Genomic DNA, 22,137 nt, shown 5'->3' with positions numbered 1-22,137 from the left:
AGAAAGCGCCCCGTGCGACGGAGGAGTGACGTGAGAGTGGGCTTGGGCAGGTGCACCAGTTCTACCCGCTGGTGGAGATCCGCTGCTCGGAGGACCTGCGGCTCTTCCTGTGCTCCGTGTACACGCCCATCTGCCTGGAGGAGTACGAGCAGCCGCTGCCGCCGTGCCGCGGTCTGTGCGAGCGCGCGCGCGCCGGCTGCGAGCCCATCATGGCGCAGTACGGATTCCCCTGGCCGGAGCGCATGGCGTGCGAGCGGCTGCCCGTCGCGGCGCCCGCCTCCGAGAAGCTCTGCCTCGACCGCAACAGCAGCCGCGCCGCGCCGCCGGGCCACGACGCCGCCCCCGGCGCCGCCTCCACCGCCAGGCCGCCGCGGCGCGGCGCGGGCAGCGGCCAGCACGCAGACTGCCGGCCCGGCAAGAAGGTAGTGGCCGCTAGATGCGCGCGCAGTCGCCAGGGCAGCCCGCCCGGTTAGGCCCGTATTACACTATCAAATCTCTTTGTCAAAAACGTTTGTCAATGATATTTGACGGTGTAACAGGGAACTTTGTCAAATGTCGTCCAATATTTGATCAAACCTAGGGCCTCGCTGTAGATTTGATCAAAGAAGTCGCTTGTCTTCTGTTCACTGCAATGTGACAGGTTACCACATGGAGCGCTAGCATCGCTGCAGCGTTCTGTCGTCTGTAGTGTTTTTATAAACATTGCCGGTAAATACAATTGGTGTGTGCCGACAACTACAAAATTAATGGAGACGTGTGAAGCTGATGAGGCGCTTTACAGCGTGAGGCACCCTGAATACAAAAATAGATGAAGAAGGAGACCTGACCTGACCTAACCTAACCTAACCTAACCCTCTCCTGAAGCAAGGAATCGGACTGTTACAGTGAGCCTGTCTTCTGCAAATGTAGCAGTTCTTAAGTGAATATTGTGCTTTGTGATATGAGGATACACTTCATTGAGCACATACAGAAATGTATGCTCATCCATTCTTAAGTAATTAATGTACGACTTGACGTCCCCCATTATAAGCTCACGTAACAACTTTTGTTGAATGCTTTTATCGAGTCGTCGTAAAACCCACGGCTTCACCCAGGTATGTTTCCTTTTTTTCCCCAGCTTCTCTTCCGCATGTGCACTCAGTGCAATTGTGGTACATGCAACTGCTGCAGTTAATAACAAGTTGTTGTTGTCAGCCATCTTGAACTTTGGCGAAAAGTATGATGACAGTGTAATACCCCTTCGAGCGCTACGTCAAAGATCTTTGTCAAATATATTGGAGGGAATATTTGATCAAATCTTTGACAAAGAAATTTGATAGTGTAATACCGGCCTTAGCCGTGCGGTGTAACGCACTGCTTTCCGGGCGGGGAAGGCGTGCTGGTCCCCGGCACGAATCCACCCGGCGGATTAGTCTCGACATCCGATGTGCCGGCCATTCTGTGGATGGTTTTTAATGCAGTTTTCCATCTGCCTCGGCGAATGTGGGGTGATTCCCCTTATTCCGCCTCAGTTACACTATGTCGGCGCTTGCTGAGCAAAAACTGTCTCCACGTACGCGTACACCGTAATTACTCTACCACGCAAACATTTGGGGTTACACTCGTCTAGTGCGAGACGTTCCCTGGGTGTCCACTAGGGGCCGAACCGCACAATAACCATGGGTTCGGTATGGGGCGGTGGTGGAGTGAACTGCTGTAGCCTGTTGTGGGGTTGTGAACCACTGAGGGCTACGGCGGGGACGAAGCCTCTCCGTCGTTTCTGGGTCCCCAGTTCAATACTACACAATACAATCGGCAGGGTACGCTCGGCGAGAGCGGTAGTGGTGGGGGTTGCCGACAGGCGCTCTAGGGGAAATGCCGTCTGGAGGGGTAGTGCTGTTGTAAACTGAAGCCTTGTGTAAACATTAAGTGGACCCATCCACGCCCACACTTGCACAATGACCATTCAAGATGATTGACTGTCACCTCTGTTTTGGTTAGTAAGTAAAAAGAATTCCACTGAAAATGCAGCAAAAGCAGTGATTTATTTTCTCCTGGCTTGCTAAACTAGTAACTTTCGTAGAAGTTCATCGGTGGCGAATTTTGAGTAAAACCTCCATTTATTTTGTTGCCTTGTTAAAAATTTGCTTCTTGTGACTGAACACAGTGCAGTGTACACAATATCATCTCACTAACATGTTGTTTAGACTTAACTGCGAGAGGGTTCTGAACGGTGGTTTATTAAGTTACGAAATGGGGAAAATAAGGGCAATAGCTTATGAAAAAGCACATACTCGGTACAAAAATAAATTTTGTAATGTCTTCACTTACACTGTTCTGAAACCCACAGCATTTCTCGTTGTACCAGCCATCGATGGCCCTTAAAAATAACATTTTTTCATCGAAAATGTCTGCAGTTACTGGAATAACACGGTAGATAATGAAGTTTTGCGTAACTACCATATGGCAAAACTCTCGCCTCTTTGCATGCTACCATTTGCCAAAATTTCATTTCGACATCTCAAACCACTTATGAAATATGAGGATTGTTATGGTTTGCGGTTGCAAATGAGTATGCTACTTCAGATTGATTCTCACTAGGTTAGTGACTGAGGCCTGCACCAAAATCTAAGGAAAACTTCAATATGTTAGCTAAATTTCGTACACATCATTATAGTATGTAATATGAACCAAACGCAAAATCATAGCGACCCCTATTTTTCATTGCAAACTTTTGCGAATTTGGCGCTGTGTCTTACTTAGATGCAAATATCGCAATAACTATGACCAATAACGAAATGATTGGCACGTCATGATGCTCAAAAGCGGGCAGACAATTCTGGCCTCTCCTTACGAATGATCTCGCCCAGCGCTTTGGACGCGTATCGGCCACCGCACCATGCACAGACTCTTCTGGTTGCTTTTCGCGACTTCCTGAAGACTACGGTAGTTTTCCTAGTAGTCATGGTCAGTTAAAATTGTACTCACATTACCATATTATGTGTGTTGCAGACCTATCGGGCTTTACCTCATATCGATCGCTTTGTTTACGTATGCAATCAGTGTCTTACTAGAGTCCCCTACAAACAGGAAGGGGTGCACCGTCTAGAAACTATATAAGTGTATAGAAAAGGGCAGCGTAACCTGCGGAACATTTTTGTTCTGCATAGTTATGCTCCTGCCTATTACGTAAAAATAAACAGTGTTTATAGCAAAACTGAAAATATCAAAATTTAATTCAGATTTTATTCGAAAATTGTTGATCTGTATCGTGAAACAGTGGTATGTTATAGTAAAAGTTATCGTAAAAGTAAAAAAGCAATACAGATTTACCACATACCCGAAGAAAACAGTTTCTCAAAAAAGAAAAATATGTCAAATATCGCTTCGATACTTCGTCGAGCTTATATGAAACATGTTTGTGTAATTCACGAACAAGTTTCATATTTATCAATAATAACAGGAAACTCTTGCCTTCGATCAAAATGAACGTTGCACTAAGTAAAAATAACAGTAATTATACAGATTTTTTTAAGTTTGTGCATGTAAACTGTCCTTGCAGCGAAAGTAACTGCTTTGTTACATAAAAACGCAGAAGTTACGCGATCAATTAATCTTTATTACTTATGAAATGTAATTTATATTCTGTAAGGATATAAAATACGCGATGGACTAACACTGAATGATGTGTGGTTCTAATTATGTGCACAACAAACAACCAAACAAACAATAAGATAAAGACTGGTCGTCAGCTCCCAATTCCTCTCTTACACATCCGTTTATGTTGCTTTCCCTAACAATGCTACCAGTACTACCGGTAATCCTACGTCATTTATCTACCGTACCGAAACCACGGAGTTGTAGATATTGGGTGATGGCTGTGAAGGACACGGAACAGTGTTATCCGCACCTGACAGAGTTTGAAAGATCCCATTGTGGGTATCCATTTGGCCGGCTAGTTGAGTCGTTCAATATCCAGGTATGTGGGCGTTAGGTTGTGACATGGGAACAAGAGGGCAGGCGTGTTCCACGTCAGAGTTCCCGGCGACCAAGTCTGACAACCATTTGAGATGATCGCCGTCAACCCCTTCACACCTACACCTGTGTCATCCTGTACCATTGGCTGCACACTAGCGGCAGCCGAACTTGTCCCACGCGTAGGCTGCGTTTGGAATGGTGGCGTGGTCGGCAAGCATGGACTGCCGATGAATGGCGTCGCATTGTACTGATCGATGAATCGCGGTTCTGCACCACTCTGAATGACTATGTCGATGACTATAATGGCAGCTAGAGGAGAGGTCGAGTTCTTCCAATGGTTTTGGAGTGGTACAGCGTCATGATGTGGGCAGTCGTTGTGCATGACTTCATATCACAGCTGAAATAAAGTGATCGTATGACACTAATGGCCGGGAGTCGCCACCTGGGGAAGTTTGGCTGCCGAATTACAAGTCTGTTTAGTCGAGGCCATATTGGGCGGACTTGTGTGTCGATGATGATGAAATGATTGACAACACAACATCCAGTTCCCGAGGGGAGAACATCTCCGGGCCGGCCGGGAATAACCTGGGCCCGCTGTATGGCAGTCAGACGCGCTGACCACTCAGCCAAGGGAGCGGACAGGTCACGGCTGATGGCGACTGAGGGGACTCTGACGGCACAACAGTACGTCATGGACATCCTGTGTTCTCATCTACTAACTCTCAAGCGACAGCATCGTGGTGTCATTTTTCGACAGGGCAATGCTCGTCTATATATGGTATGTGTTCTATGAACTGTTTGCGTGATTTTGAGCTACTCCCATGGCCGGCAAGATCCACTGATCTGTCCCATATAGAAAATGTATGGGATCAGATCGGACTTCAACTCTGACACATCGCCATTATCCAGGATATCGAGGACCAGTTACAACAGTTGTGGGCCAGTAGGCTTAGGAGAGGATGTAATGGGTTTATGACATCCTTCCCAACCGACGGAGTGCTCGCATCCGGGCCACAGGGAACCCAACTTCATACTAACAAGTGGGCTCTTACTGCTGAATTCTTTGTCAATTTGACTCGATATTGTAATCACCGAAATAACTTCCCATATCCTCTCAGCCTCTGAATTTTCATTTCGTTTCCTCCTCCTGGGTTTCTCACTTTGTTTGCTAGGCAGTGTATATTTCTTCCCATCGCATCGCAATTATGCTCTCTGGGTAACAAATCTGGCGACGTACATTCCTCAAGGTATTGTGGGTGTACAGTACAGTGTAGACTTTTGCATTATCACGATCGAACATGCCGTTAGATACCCTGGTCGTTAAATGTATGTCAAAAGGTTTACCATTCTTGATATATACCAACGAGCATTACGCCTAGCTCCGCACAACAAGATCACAGGAGCTGGAGAGTCAAGCCTCTCGAGAATCACAGCTTGTGTGACCTTGCACTGGATCAACTAGGGATACGACAAAGAGAAGTGAGACTCGTGAACACCCCAGCATGCCACTCAGTGTCGCAGCTGATTCTGGCTTCACACCATGCAGGTCTCTATTTTTTGTAGTATGGCGTCAGCGGTAAACAACTAATCGAGATCTCATCTCAAATTCCAGTTACCTGCTCTCGACGGTCCGTGGTAACACTCTGCTTGTAATGTCTGCCCAGGTTTCAGCTGCTGTCGTCCTTCTATCAGTCCGAGCCAGTCGAACAATCCTACAGTCTACTTGTGGTGCAGTCCTTCAGGCAGGAAGCGTATGTATTCTTCGCGTCATACAGAGTTGTCCGACTTTTTACGGTCGTGTTCGGTGAAATACATACAAGTTCAGCGTGTCCAACTTTTGTTAGGCTTTTTAGCGATGAGGTAGAGAATGCACAACCAAGGTCCAGTCCAAACTAATCAAGTTGATGCAGTGTAATTTAAAATTATCCTGCCAAGAGTTTCACAAAATAATTTCCGAAAAAGATTACATTCGTGATAAATTGGATTCAAACGAAAAATATTAATACTTAACTGCAGATTACAGTTATATCTTTATAAGCATAATTGAAATGATCAAAGTTACTGAGTATCTTTTCGTTTTCCATCTCAGAAGAAACATAATTGTTTATTTTTTAACGAAGAACGTTTGGTTTATTTTGACGTAAGATTATTCTAGGAAGAAGGCTGAGTATTTAAGAAGACTGAACATTTATTTGCTGTCGTAACTCCCAAACCGTAAGGCTGTTTACTGACAGTATTTTTTTAGTTTAAGCACGTTTAAGGCTGGTCTCGCAAAAACTGACTGTAATTGATTATTAATAAATGACTGAAAATACCCAGCTGGCTTTATTTCTATTTAAAATAGTAAGTCCGGCCTTTAGGGCAAAATGTGTGGTTAAATGTAACTCCGATGGCCGTTTTTCTATTTTTGAACCTGGCAGTCGTACGCACAGTTCTCCTGAGTCCTTAGCGGCGCCATTAGTTCTGCAGTCATTCCCCCTACAGGCAACTCCGTGTGGAATCTGTTACCGTGATACTCTTAGGAGTCTCCTGCCAGTCATTCGACCGTTGTCAAAGTCTGAAGAATGACAATAAGCAGCACGTGCACATTCTCAGGGTATATTGTATTGCTATATGCGTGTGTAAATTTCCAGTAGCGTTACCAACACCTTTCTTCATCTGTAGGAATGGCTTTTTCTGCTTGGAAAATACTTAAAACACACTTGCACAAGAATTGTATGAGGCGGAGTCGAATGACAGCCGAACATCCGCCACAATGGGTACGTGAATGGTCCCATTCAAAAATAATCACCACACGCGTTAAGACATTTACCCCGCTGGGGGACGACACGATCGGCTCATGTTTCATACAACGCGGTCGGCTGCTGACGGATCCACAACTGCACCAGTTCCTGTACTTCCTCGTCCAACTGAAACTGACGTCCACGAAGATCTTTCAATAGATCGACAAAGATGTGAAAATCTTACGGGGAAAGATCCGGGCTGTACGGAGGATGTTACAGCGTTTCCCAACAAAAGCGCTGAAGCGTAGCCTGTGTCCGATTGGCAATGTGGAAGCGAGAGTTACCATGCAGAAGGATGATTCCGCCTGACAGCATTCAGACAGCCCGAGGGCAAACAGAAAGTTAGCAGTGGAAACATCCCGCAGCTCCTCGCCAGAGAAATCGAAAGCTGTTCACGCAAGTTCCGGTAAGGTGACGATGATCTTCTTCGACTGCAGGGGCCCTCTGCCCACCGAGTTACTGGAGCGAGGAAGCACAGTTAATGTCAGCGCTATGAAGACACTTTGCAGAAACTGCCATGCGCACTAAAGTTAAAACGTCCAGCGGACGGAATCACCCTGTTGCAAGACACACTGCCAATCGGATGAAGGCTACGCTTCAGCCACTTGGTTGGGAAACACAGCAGCATCCTCCTTACAGCCCGGATGTTTCACCTTGTGATTTTCACATCTTTGTCGAACTGAAGGAAGACATTCGTGGACGTCAGTTTCGGTCGGATGAGGAAGTGCAGTAGTGGGTGGGGTTGTAGATCCGTCAGCGGTCGGACCACGTTCTACGAAACAGGAGTTAACCGTCTCGTGTCCCAGTGGCTGAATGTCATAACGCACGAGGCGATTACTTTTGAATGGGACCATTGCAAGGTCCCATTGTGGTGTATGTTGCAGTTTCATTTGACTGTCCCTTATATACACTACTGGCCATTAAAATTGCTACACCACGAAGATGACGTGCTACAGACGCGAAATTTAACCAACAGGAAGAAGATGCTGTGATATGCAAATGATTAGCTTTTCAGAGCATTCACACAAGGTTGACGCCGGTGGCGACACCTACAACGTGCTGACATGAGGAAAGTTTCCAACCGATTTCTCGTACACAAACAGTTGTTGTGATGCCTCGTGTAAGGAGGAGAAATGCGTACCATCACGTTTCCGACTTTGATAAAGGTCGGATTGTAGCCAATCACGATTGCGGTTTATCATATCGCGACATTACTGCTCGCGTTGGTCGAGATCCAAAGACTGTTAGCAGAATATGGAACCGGTGTGTTCAGGAGGGTAATACGGAACGCCTCGTATCACTAGCAGTCGAGATGACTGGCATCTTATCCGTATGGCTGTAACGAATCGTGCAGCGACGTCTCGATCCCTGAGTCAACAGACGGGGACGTTTGCAAGACAGCAAGCATCTGCACGAACAGTTCGACGTCGTTTGCAGCAGCGTGGACTAAGAGCTCGGAGACGATGGCCGCAGTTACCTTTGACGCTGCATCACAGACAGGAGCGCCTGCGATGGTGTACTCAGTGACGAACCTGGGTGCACGAATGGCAAAACGTCATTTTTTTCGGATGAATCCAGGTTCTGTTTACAGCATCATGATGCTCGCATCCGTGTTTGGCGACATCGCGGTGAACGCACATTGGAAGCGTGTATTCGCCATCGCCATACTGGCGTATCACGCGGCGTGATGGTATGGGGTGCCATTGGTTACACGTCTCTGTCACCTCTTGTTCGTACTGACGGCACTTTGAACAGTGGACGTTACATTTCAGATGTGTTACGACCCGTGGCTCTACCCTTCATTCGATCCCTGCGAAACCCTACCGTTCAGCAGCATAATGCACGACCGCATGTTGCAGGTCCTGTACGGGCCTTTCTGGATACATAAAATGTCCGACTGCTGCCCTGGCCAGCACATTTTCCAGATCTCTCACCAACTGAAAACGTCTGGTCAATGGTGGCCGAGCAACTGGCTCGTCACAATACGCCAGTCGCTACTCTCGATGAGCTGTGGTATGTTGAAGCTGCATGGGCAGCTGTACCTGTACACGCCGTCCAAGCTCTGTTTGACTCAATGCCCAGGCGTATCAAGGCCGTTATTACGGCCAGAGGTGGTTATTCTGGGTACTGATTTCTTAGGATCTATGCACCCAAACTGCGTGAAAATGTAATCACATGTCAGTTCTAGTATAATATATTTGTCCAGTGAATACTCGTTTATCATCTGAATTTCTTCTTGGTGTAGCAATTTTAATGGCCAGTAGTATATTATAGCCCATAGGCATGAGAGTACTGCAGTATCAGTTTGGCAGCGGCGGTGTGATCTTTGCGTCAGTGTAGAGTAGGCAGGGACGACAGATGCCTGGCTGGTCTCTCAGCTGGTTGGCGGTGTTGCAGGGCTGCCGCGGGTCTGCGCCGCCCGACTGCTCCTGCCGCTGCCGGCCGCCGCTGCTGCAGCTGCAGCCCGGCTCTCCCTGGTTCAACGCCTCCGTCCAGGTGGCCGGCGTGCACGACTGCGCCATGCCCTGCCGCGGCGTCTTCTTCACGCAGGTAACGCACTCACACCCTTCCTGCTCTACGTCTCTGTTCGCTAACCAATACGAGCAATAGTTACAAACTTCTATTTATTTATTTTTTTATTTTTGTTTTTCGAGTCATCAGTCGTCTGACTGGTTTGATTATGCCCGCCAAGAACTCCTCTCCTGTGCCAAACCTCTTCATCTCAGAGTAGCACTTGCAGCCGATGTCCTCAAATATCTCCTGGGTGCATTTCAGTCTCTGTTTCCGTCTACAGTTTTTATCTCTACAGCTCCCTCTGGTACCGTGGAAGGTGTTCCACGATGTCTTAACAGATGTCCTGTCATGCTGCCCCTTCCTCGTGTCAGTGTTTTCCATATACTGTATTCCTTTCCTCGCCGAGTACCCGGAGAACCACCCCATTCCTTGCGTTATCGGTACACCTAATTTTCAGCATCCTTCTAAAGCACCCCATCTCAAATCCTTCAGTTGTCTTCTGTTCCGGTTTTCCCACAGTCCACGTTTCACTACCCTACAATGCTCTGCTCCAAACATACATTCTGAAAAATTTCTTTTTTAAAATTATGGCCTCTCCTCTTCATTCAACAGCACAATTCCCATCGCACTCTTAATGTTACCAAATATGCTTTTAATTTCACCGGAGATTGTTTTGACTTTTCTATGTGCTCAGTCAGTCCTCCTGACAATAATTTCTTTTTTTGATCTCTTCTCATTTTTCGTGCAGCCATCTCGCCTTTGCTTCCCTACACTTCCTATTTACTTCATTCCTAAGTCACTTGTATTGCTGTATTCCTGCATCTTCCTGAACATTGATGTATTTCTTTCTTTCATGAAATTCAAATGTCTCTAAGCACTATCGGACTTAATATCTGAGGTCATCAGTCCCCCAGACTTAGAACTACTTAAACCAGACTAACCTAAGGACATCACACACATCCATGCCCGAGGCGGGATTCGAACCTGCGACCGTAGCAGCAGCGCGGTTACGGACTTAAGCGGCTAGAACCGCTCGGCCACAGCGGCCGGCTTCTTTCATCGATCAACCGAAGTTTGTCTTCTGTTACCCATGGTTTCTTCCCAGTTACCTTCTGTGTACCTATGTTTTTCGCTCCAACTTCGGTGATTGCCCTTTCTAGAGTTGTCCAATTCTCTTCAACCGAACTGTCTACTGACCTCTTCCTCATCCCAGTGTCTATAGCCTCCGAGAACTTCAAGCGTATCTCTTCATTCCTTAGTACTTCTGTATCCCACTTCTTTGCGCATTGATTATTCATGTCTAGTCTCTTAAACTTCAGCCTACTCTTCATCACTATTAAATTGTGATCTGAATCTATATATGCTCCTGGGTTGTTGTTGTTGTGGTCTTCAGTCCTTAGACTGGTTTCATGCAGCTCTCCATGCTACTCTATCCTGTGCAAGCATCTTCATTTCCCAGTACTTACTGCAACCTATATCCTTCTGAATCAGCTTACTGTATTCATCTCTTGGTCTCCCTTTCAATCTTCAACATTCTTCTGTAGCACCACATTTAGAAAGCTTCTTTTCTCTTTAGAATGCATTCTACGGATCGGAGCGTGGAATGTCAGATCCCTTAATCGGGCAGGTAGGTTAGAAAATTTAAAAAGGGAAATGGATAGGTTAAAGTTAGATATAGTGGGAATTAGTGAAGTTCGGTGGCAGGAGGAACAAGACATTTGGTCAGGTGATTACAGGGTTATAAATACAAAATCAAATAGGGGTAATGCAGGAGTAGGTTTAATAATGAATAAAAAAAATAGGAGTGCGGGTTAGCTACTACAAACAGCATAGTCAACGCATTATTGTGGCCAAGATAGACACAAAGCCCATGTCTACTACAGTAGTACAAGTTTATATGCCAACTAGCTCTGCAGATGATGAAGAAATTGATGAAATGTCTGACGAGATGAAAGAAATTATTCAGGTAGTGAAGGGAGACGAAAATTTAATAGTCTTGGGTGACTGGAATTCGTCAGTAGGAAAAGGGAGAGAAGGAAACATAGTAGGTGAATATGGATTGGGGGGAAGAAGTGAAAGAGGAAGCCGCCTTGTAGAATTTTGCACAGAGCATAACTTAATCATAGCTAACACTTGGTTCAAGAATCATAAAAGAAGGTTGTATACCTGGAAGAATCCTGGAGATACTAAAAGGTATCAGATAGATTATATAATGGTAAGACACAGATTTAGGAACCAGGTTTTAAATTGTAAGACATTTCCAGGGGCAGATGTGGATTCTGACCACAATATATTGGTTATGAACTGCAGATTGAAACTGAAGAAACTGCAAAAAGGTGGGAATTTAAGGAGATGGGACTTGGATAAACTGAAAGAACCAGAGGTTGTAGAGAGTTTCAGGGAGAGCATAAGGGAACAATTGACAGGAATGGGGGAAAGAAATACAGTAGAAGAAGAATGGGTAGCTCTGAGGGATGAAGTAGTTAAGGCAGCAGACGATCAAGTAGGTAAAAAGACGAGGGCTAATAGAAATCCTTGGGTAACAGAAGAAATATTGAATTTAATTGATGAAAGGAGAAAATATAAAAATGCAGTAAATGAAGCAGGCAAAAAGGAATACAAACGTCTCAAAAATGAGATCGACAGAAAGTGCAAAATGGCTAAGCAGGGATGGCTAGAGGACAAATGTAAGGATGTAGAAGCTTGTCTCACTAGGGGTAAGATAGATACTGCCTACAGGAAAATTAAAGAGACCTTTGGAGAGAAGAGAACCACTTGTATGAATATCAAGAGCTCAGGTGGCAACCCAGTTCTAAGCAAAGAAGGGAAGGCAGAAATGTGGAAGGAGTATATAGAGGGTTTATACAAGGGCGGTGTACTTGAGGACAATATTATGGAAATGGAAGAGGATGTAGATGAAGATGAAATGGGAGATAAGATACTGCGTGAAGAGTTTGACAGAGCACTGAAAGACCTGAGTCGAAACAAGGCCCCGGGAGTAGACAACATTCCATTAGAACTACTGATGGCCCTGGGAGAGCCAGTCATGACAAAACTCTACCATCTGGTGAGCAAGCTGTATGAGACAGGCGAAATACCCACAGACATCAAGAAGAATATAATAATTCCAATCCCAAAGAAAGCAGGTGTTGACAGATGTGAAAATTACCGAACTATCAGTTTAATAAGTCACAGCTGAAAAATACTAACGCGAATTCTTTACAGACGAATGGAAAAACTAGTAGAAGCGGACCTCGGGGAAGATCAGTTTGGATTCCGTAGAAATGTTGGAACACGGGAGGCAATACTAACCTTACGACTTATCTTAGAAGAAAGATTAAGAAAAGTCAAACCTACGTTTCTAGCATTTGTAGACTTAGAGAAAGCTTTTGACAACATTAACTGGAATACTCTCTTTCAAATTCTGAAGGTGGCAGGGGTAAAATACAAGGAGCGAAAGGCTATTTCCAATTTGTACAGAAACCAGATGGCAGTTATAAGAGTGGAGGGGCATGAAAGGGAAGCAGTGGTTGAGATGGGAGTGAGACAGGGTTGTAGCTTATCCCCGATGTTATTCAATCTGCATATTGAGCAAGCGGTAAAGGAAACAAAAGAAAAATTCGGAGTAGGTATTAAAATTCATGGAGAAGAAGTAAAAACTTTGAGGTTCGCCGATGACATTGTAATTCTGTCAGAGACACCAAAGGACTTGGAAGAGCAGTTGAACGGAATGGACAGTGTCTTGAAAGGAGGATATAAGATGAACATCAACAAAAGCAAAACGAGGATAATGGAATGTAGTCGAATTAAGTCGGGTGATGCTGAGGGAATTAGATTAGGAAATGAGACACTTAAAGTAGTAAATGAGTTTTGCTATTTGGGGAGCAAAATAACTGATGATGGTCGAAGTAGAGAGGATATAAAATGTAGACTGGCAATGGCAAGGAAATCGTTTATGAAGAAGAGAAATTTGTTAACATCGAGTATAGATTTAAGTGTCAGGAAGTCGTTTCTGAAAGTATTTGTATGGAGTGTAGCCATGTATGGAAGTGAAACATGGACGATAACCAGTTTGGACAAGAAGAGAATAGAAGCTTTTGAAATGTGGTGCTACAGAAGAATGCTGAAGATAAGGTGGGTAGATCACGTAACTAATGAGGAGGTATTGAATAGGATTGGGGAGAAGAGAAGTTTGTGACACAACTTGACTAGAAGAAGGGATCGGTTGGTAGGACATGTTTTGAGGCATCAAGGGATCACAAATTTAGCATTGGAGGGCAGCGTGGAGGGTAAAAATCGTAGAGGGAGACCAAGAGATCAATACACTAAGCAGATTCAGGAGGATGTAGGTTGCAGTAGGTACTTGGAGATGAAGAAGCTTGCACAGGATAGAGTAGCATGGAGAGCTGCATCAAACCAGTCTCAGGACTGAAGACCACAACAACAACCACCACCTTCAGAATTTGAAAGAGAGTATTCCAGTCAACATTGTCAGAAGCTTTCTCTAAGTCTACAAATGCTAGAAACGTAGGTTTGCATTTCCTTAATCTATTTTCGAAGATAAGTCGTAGGGTCAGTATTGCCTTATGTGTTCCAACATTTTTACGGAATCCAAACTTATTTTCCCCGATGTCGGCTTCTACCAGTTTTTCCATTCGTCTGTAAAGAATTCGTGTTAGTATTTCGCAGGCCGAGCGGTTCTAGGCGCTACAGTCTGGAACCGCGGGACCGCTATGGTCGCAGGTTCGAATCATGCCTCGGGCGTGGATGTGTATGATGTCCTTAGGTTAGTTAGGTTTAAGTAGTTCTAAGTTCTCGGGGACTGATGACCTTAGAAGTTAAGTCGCATAGTGCTCAGAGCCATTTAGTATTTTGCAGCTGTGGCTTATTAAACTGATAGTTCGGTAATTTTCACATCTGTCAATATCTGCTTTCTTTGCGATTGGAAGTATTATATTCTTCTTGAAGTCTGATGGTATTTCGCCTGTCTCATACATTTTGCTCACCAGATGGTAGAGTTTTGTTAGGCCTGGCTCTCCTAAGGCTGTCAGTAGTTCTAATGGAACGTTGTCTACTCCCGGGGCCTTGTTTCGACTTAGGTCTTTCAGTGCTCTGTCAAACTCTTCACGCAGTATCATATCTCCTATCTCATCTTCATCTACGTTCCCTTTCATTTCTATAATATTTCCTCAAGAACATCTCCCTTGAATAGACCCTCTATATACTTCTTCCACCTTTCTGCTTTCCCTTCTTTGCTTAGAACAGGATTTCCATCTGAGCTCTTGATATTCAAGCAAGTGGTTTTCTTTTTTCCAAAGGTCTCTTTAATTTTCCTGTAGACAGTATCTATCTTACCCCTAGTGAGACAAGCCTCTACATCCTTACATTTGTCCTCTAGCCATCCCTGCTTAGCAATTTTGCACTTCCTGACGGTCTCATTTTTGAGACGTTTGTATTCCTTTTTGCCTGCTTCATTTACTGCCGTTGGGTGTGCCTTACAATCGAATATCTGATTTCGTAATCTTGCCCGATAATAATGTTACATATAACTGAAATCTTCCCGTATCTTCCTGCATTTTCCAAGTATACGTCCTCCTCTTGTGACTCTTAAACAGAGTATTCGCTATTACTAGCTGAAATTTCAAAATTTTGTACATGGCTGCATGTTCAGAGACCGTGAAAAGTTACAATTGAAAGAAAACAGCCCTCGGCCACTATTTGTTGTGAATTAACCGGGTTTCAACAGTGCAAGGAATGTCTTCCTCAGAATTTAAATCAAAGAATGGTCTACATATTGGTCACAGCATTATGAGTAAAAACATATGATACAGAGTATAAGTATAGAATCATCGTGAAAGACCGGCAGTACTTATGCTTTTAAAATAATAAATATGCCAAAAAGGCATTAGTCGCAAAGATATTTAAGATAAAAAATTGTGATGGCGAGCCACTAAGTGTCGCTCGTTTCTTACGCGGCTTCAGTCGTCAGTTCAGAGCTGAACCAGCTGATGCCCTGTGCAAAATAAAAAAGGATGTAAGTGGGAGGAAGAGGGGCAGACCTCCTTAAAGTGTAGATTCTGAATGACAAGAAGAAAATAGGGCATGCTTCAAAGTCATTTCCCACAAAGGCTGTTCGTCAGGACGATGTTGAACATTGGCCAATTGTATCTGAGAAGAGATGTAGATGCAAGATGCCAAACTGCAGATTATCAGTTATCTGCCAGAAGTGTAACGTTTATTTGTGGATCGAGATGAAAAGGGGCTTTAGTAAAGAATAAAATTGATGAGCGTCAGAAGTTTTAAGTTCTTAAATATTTTATGTATCAGAAAAGTATATATGTAACTCAAGAAATGAAGGAATTACGACATGTAGCTGCTAGTGGGCATTTTTTTTACATCAATAGGGAAAGTTCAAAATTTGTGCCGAACCAGGATTCAAACATAAGGTCGAAAATGCATGCCTTAAGAGCTGCGAGCAATTTTTCAGCTTCGATACTGTGAAGCAAATCTCTTCTACTGCAAGCTCTTTGCTTTCCACATTTTGGGAACTTGTAGTATGGATCAAAACAAAAAAGTCCAGTAAACATTTGCTCTAAAATGCATACCTTAAAAGTTATGAGCAATTGTTCATTAGAAGAGTTGTGTTTCCAAGTAGCGAAGATGAGCATGTGGTCATAGCTCTTAAGGTATGCATTTTAGAGCACATGTTTACTGGACATTTTTTCCTTGTTTTGGTCCACATTACCATTTCCCAAAATATGGAAAGGAAAGAGCTTTCAGTAGAAGAGATTTGCTTCACAGTATCGAAGGTGATAAATTGCTCGCAGCTCTTAGGGTATGCATTTTCGACCCTGTGTATATTCAGATTTTTTTGCTTCTAGTGTCGTGTACTATCAGCTGTATGCGTTTACACCATTAATTATGATACACCCTGTATACGTATATTATGACCTTTTAAGTAACACAAATATAGGATTTTTTCGACTCCATCACTTCATAATTCTGTCCATGGAAGAGTAATTAGTGTAACTTTGCCTCGCGATCCCGCTGAAGCGGTACATAGTTGGTTGCAGTGTATTCGAAGTACGCTTTCTTGCGATCGTTTGCGTTTATCTTCAACCCCTTTTGTTTTTTAAGCTTATCCATGACACTCTGCCGGCCGTAGTGGCCGAGCGGTTCTAGGCACTACAGTCTGGAACCGAGCGACCGTTACGGTCGCAGGTTCGAATCCTGCCTCGGGCATGGATGTGTGTGATGTCCTTAGGTTAGTTAGGTTTAATTAGTTCTAAGTTTTAGGCGACTGATGACCTCAGAAGTTAAGTCGCATAGTGCTCAGAGCCATTAGAACCATGACACTCTCCCAAACAAACCTGAAACCATTCGTGCTGTCCTCATTCCAATATCGCCTGCTAGTCCTGTTTGGCATGTGTCTCAATTAGTTCTTCAATATTCTAGTTAGACATCTCTTTTATAGACTGACTTGCTTCTCTAGTATTTTACCGTAAATTATCTACACTAAAGTAGGTGACCTATATAATCATTCCGTATTATGTCGCCATAAACTGTTAGACGAAAGTGTGAGTTGCCGCGCGGGATTAGCCGAGCGGTCTCTGTGGCGCTGCAGTCATGGACTGTGCGGCTGATCCCGGCGGAGGTTCCAGTCCACCCTCGGGCATGGGTGTGTGTGTGTGTGTATGTGTGTTTTTGTCCTTAGGATAATTTAGGTTAAGTCGTGTGTGAGCTTAGGGACTGATGAACTTATCAGTTAAGTCCCAGAAGATTTTTTTTAAAAAAAGAAGTGTGAGTTGAGAGATTCGAATTGTAACTCCTCGGTATTGTAATCATAGGATACTATGAGTTCTTGCTTTGTGAAAGGCACAATTGTACATAGATGAAGATTTAAGGCAAGTTGTCTATTTTTGCACCATTTCGTAATCTTATCAAGATACGATATATATATATATATATATATATATATATATATATATATATATATATATATATATATATATATATATATATATATATATATATATATATATATCGTATCTTGATAAGATATATATATATATACTGAAGTGACGAATGAACATTTGTACCGAGGCCAGGATTCGAACCTGGGACTCGTGCTGACTAGGCAGCTGTGCTAACCACTACGCCACCCTGGCACAGTGACTTTGCACGGACTACCCTAGCACGCCTCCCTCATCCACCCAAATTCCCATTCGCGACTCAGCCCACTGGTATTCCCCGTAACTCGACCTTGAGACTTGGAAATATCTCTGGAATAAAATAGTTTTATTCGATTATCGAGATACGCCTGAATATTTATGCAGATTTTTTGCCCACTTGTGAAGTGTAATTTTGCATTAAGGTAAAAATGTTTGTTAGTTTTATTTAGATTGATTTCGTCTATTAAATACACTACTGGCCATTAAAATTGCTACACGAAGAACAAATGCATATGATAAACGGGTATTCATTGGACAAATAAATTATACTAGAAGTGACATGTAATTACATTTTCACGCAATTTCGGTGCATAGATCCTGAGAAATCAGTACGCAGAATAACCACCTCTGGTCGTAATAACAGCCTTGATACGCCTGGGCATTAAGTCAAACAGAGCTTGGATGGCGTGTACAGGTACAGCTGCCCGTGCAGTTTCAACACGATACCACAGTTCATCAAGAGTAGTGACTGGCGTATTGTGACGAGCCAGTTGCTCGGCCACCAATTGGTGAGAGATCTGGAGAATGTGCTGGCCAGGGCAGCAGTCGAACATTTTCTGTATCCACAAAGGCCCGTACAGGACCTGCAACATGCGGTCGTGCATTATCCTGCTGAAATGTAGGGTTTCGCAGGGATAGAATGAAGGGTAGAGGCGCGGGTCGTAACACGTCTGAAATGTAACGTCCACTGTTCAACGTGCCGCCAATGCGAACAAGAGGTGACCGAGACGTCTAACCAATGTCATCGCATACCATCACGCTGGGTGATACGCCAATATGGCGATGACGAATACACGCTTCCAATGTGCGTTCACGGTGATGTCGCCAAACACGGATGCGACCATCATGATGCTGTAAACAGAATCTGGATTCATCCGAAAAAACGACGTTTGGCATTCGTGCATCCAGGTTCGTCGTTGAGTACACCATCGCAGGCGCTCCTGTCTGTGATGCAGCGTCAAGGGTAACCGCAGCCACGGTGTCCGAGCTGATAGTCCGTGCTTCTGCAAACGTCGTCGAACTGTTTGTGCAGATGGTTGTCGTCTTGCGAACGTCCCCATCTGTTGACTCTGGGATCGACACGTGGCTGCACGATCCGTTACAGCCATACGGATAAGATGCCTGTAATCTCGACTGCTAGTGAAACGAGGCCGTTGGGATCCAGCACGGCGTTCCATATTACCCTCCACCGATTCCATATTCTGCTAACAGTCATTGGATCTCGACAAACGCGAGCAGCAATGTCGCGATACGATAAACCGCAATCGCGATAGGCTACAATCCGACCTTTATCAAAGTCGGAAACGTGATGGTACGCATTTCTCATCCTTACACGAGGCATCACAACAACGTTTCACCAGGCAACGCCGGTCAACTGCTGTTTGTGAATGAGAAATCGGTTGGAAACTTTCCTCTTGTGAGCACGTTGTAGGTGTCGCCACTGGCGCCAACCTTGTGTGAATGCTCTGAAAAGCTAATCATTTGCATATGACAGCATCTTCTTCCTGTCGGTTAAATTTCGCGTCTGTAGCACGTCATCTTCGTGATGTAGTAATTTTAATGGCCAATAATGTACGTTTTGTTGCAATCGTATTTCCTAAGATGTGGTAAAATCAGTAGCCGGTATTGCTGTGCGTGGGATCCTGACCCCCTGTGTGTGCGAGCATATCCCCGACCCCACTCAACATTTTTCCCCTAGTCTAGTAACACGCCGTGTGGTGTGGCGCAGGAGGAGAAGGAGTTCGCGGCGGTGTGGATCAGCCTGTGGTCGGGGCTGTGCTTCGTGTCGACGCTGATGACGCTGACGACGTTCCTGATCGAGCCGGAGCGCTTCCGCTACCCAGAGCGGCCGATCGTCTTCCTGTCGGGCTGCTACTGCGTGGTGAGCGCCGGCTACCTGGCGCGCGCGCTGCTGGGGCCGGAGGCGGCGGCGTGCGACGGCCCGCTGCTGCGCCACGGACAGGCGTCGCCGCCCGGCCTCTGCGCGCTCGTCTTCCTGCTCATCTACTTCTTCGGCATGGCCTCCTCCATCTGGTCAGTACGGCCCGTTTCACATTACTTTGCCAATTTTTACTAACAAAAAACAAGCTAGGTTGCAAAAACAGCGTAAGCTTTATTGACGCATTTCACTGTTTTGGGGCATCTTCAGAATTCGTACAGTAACTCCGGGTAACGCATTAGTCATTTGTGTGGCCCCATCTAAGCATAGCTTTATACCTCCGGTAAAGGTGGGCCCCAAAATTTCGACTACTTATAACTGTCTTACCTGCCGCTCCCGTACGAATTCTGCAGATGCCTCAAAGCTCAAAGGCGAAACGCGTCAATAAAGCTTATGCTGTCTTTGCAACCTAGATTGTTTTTCCTATTGACAATATAGAGGGTGTGGGGGGGCGGGTGGAAATTTTTGTAGTTCTTTAAAATGTAGAATGTTTTTCCCGGCCGATGCACCATTTGTGGGGCGGCGGGTGGAATATTTGTTATTTAAAATTTTGTAGAATGTAGAAACATTTCCCGGCCGATGCACCATATGTGGGGCGGCGGGTGCAAATTATTGTTGTTATATGTAGAATGTAGAAAAGATGCATTTCCCTGCCGATTAACCATATGTGGGGCGGCTGGTGGAATTAATGTTGTTTAAAATGTTAGCTTATAGCTCTGAGGAATTAGGAGATCGTCTGGGATTCATAATCAAAAACGATCGTGAAAAAACGTTCGCTATATTCTGAAAGTCACAGATGGAAAAAAAAAAAGAATCCACACAATCTGACGAACAGAGCAGTTCAGAGTCTAATGCGCTGATGCTACACTAACTGTCCAAATTAAATGTTTAAGTGAATGCTCGCCATAATTTGATGATAATGTTCATCAAACGCCACGCTAAATAATGGTAGAATGTCTGTCCCGCGACGGCACGTGAAAATACGACATACGCAAACTGAAGATAGATATTAAAGTTATCCCAGAATTAACACTTCTCTCGAAAATGATTTCATGGTTACGCGTATCCCGAGTAACTTAATACGGCATCCGAGGCTGTTTGTAGCAATGATACCGACGCGACGCGACGCGACGCGACGCGACGCGACGCGACGCGACGCGACGCGACGCGACTCCCGGCATAGGTGGTGCGCTAATCAGCGTCTGGAGAGAACTGGGGCCTTTTTCTTTTTTCTCGCGCAGTGTTCTTACATATAAAGCCGCGGTGCGGACGACTAAGGGAACGCCTGATCAAATCGGTTCTCCCGACTAGCCGCTGGGCTAGTAATGCACCACTTTAAGTTATTGAATAAATCATAGCTTCTTTTGCTGATGGGCGATGAAGCTCTCAATTTAAATGTGCATTCAGCACACAGGTAAGTAATCATAATAAAAGTTTGACGTGGCTAAGTTAAATATTTTGGGCGAGAGAATTAATTTAATTACACTGCACGCAGTAGACGAGCTCTGAACTTGCCCTTTGGAGATACGCTATCGCTATAGTTTTATAGTTATTCAAATGAAACTTCTCACATCTTTATGGTTATAGCTGATCTCCATTCTACTTAAATATAAACATCTTAGCCTTATTTATTAGCCTACTTAATCTATCTTGCTTCCTTAATTTTTAAGATAAAAACCAGAAAATCATGAATTTCAACTAAAATCTTAATTTGTGAGATCCAAAGTACTGTTTCTATTAAATTATTATGAAAAAGGAATCTAAATATAAATTTTTAAGTCTCTAGCTCTTTTCTGTTGCGCCAATGATTTTTACAGAAAAACGTCCAAATTTCGAAAATGGTTAAAGTTATTGAACTGACATTCAACACATATTGATTTAGTATCACTCCTGACATGCTAGAAACGTTTCAGGTTATTTACTTGATTTTTACAGTATTGTGCAACGTTTATGACGTCAGAGCTAGTTACAGCGGACTAGGCTGGTACACAATGGAAAGACTGATGAGACTTCATTACGGCGTGAGTAGGCTGCTTCCCTACAAGGGGCCCACAAAATGTATCCACTGTTTAAAAGTCCATAACTGGCAAACTAATTGACGGAGTTGTCTCATCTTTGGTAGTGTAATAGTTTGTAATTCCGGCAATCGCCACACGAGCGTTGTATTGCGTTGTTTTGTTTTGTCAGATGACAGTCGCCAGATAGTGTTTTGTTCTTAGTTGCACGTAGTTACTCGAGTACACATGGCTGCCACAAGGTTTACGTTCGATGAGTATCCACCACGTTCGCCAGACCTAACTCCTCTGGACTTATACCTGTGGGCAACACTAAAGGACGTCGTTTATCGACAAAAGCCACGCACATACGATGAACTTCGAGAATCCATCGTAGATTCATGTGCAAATATCCAACTGAACACGTTACAGTTAGTAGTTCGTGCTACAGTTCGGCGGCATCATTTGTGTGTGGATGTTAATGGTGACCATTTCGAACACCTGCAGTGATATCTTTAAGTTGGACTTTAAGCTACACTTTCACCAAACATGAGACAACTCCGTCAACTAGTTTGTAAGTTATGGACTTTTAAACAGTGGATACATTTTTTTGGACCCCTCTGTATATCACTGTTGCTGCGCCACGGCCATAGAGGGGGACGATGTAGAAGTGTTTTCTATGTTCGTGTACACGTCTCACTGCAGAAAACAGAAGACTT

General features: G+C 44.4%; 1 protein-coding gene across 1 annotated transcript in view; it reads left to right on the top strand.

Moving 5' to 3' along the window:
- The window catches only part of LOC126252675 (frizzled-5-like), a 183,798-nt gene that overhangs the window by 145,288 nt on the left and 16,373 nt on the right, over positions 1-22,137 (top strand). Inside the window, exons 6-8 of the mRNA XM_049953578.1 lie at positions 51-422; positions 9,138-9,290; positions 19,215-19,519. Coding sequence (XP_049809535.1) covers positions 51-422; positions 9,138-9,290; positions 19,215-19,519 — 830 coding nt within the window. The remainder of the gene's footprint in view (positions 1-50; positions 423-9,137; positions 9,291-19,214; positions 19,520-22,137) is intronic.

This window comes from Schistocerca nitens, chromosome 4 (assembly GCF_023898315.1).
Source record: "Schistocerca nitens isolate TAMUIC-IGC-003100 chromosome 4, iqSchNite1.1, whole genome shotgun sequence".
Lineage (NCBI taxonomy): Eukaryota > Metazoa > Arthropoda > Insecta > Orthoptera > Acrididae > Schistocerca > Schistocerca nitens.
This window is presented reverse-complemented; position numbering and strand designations above follow the sequence as displayed.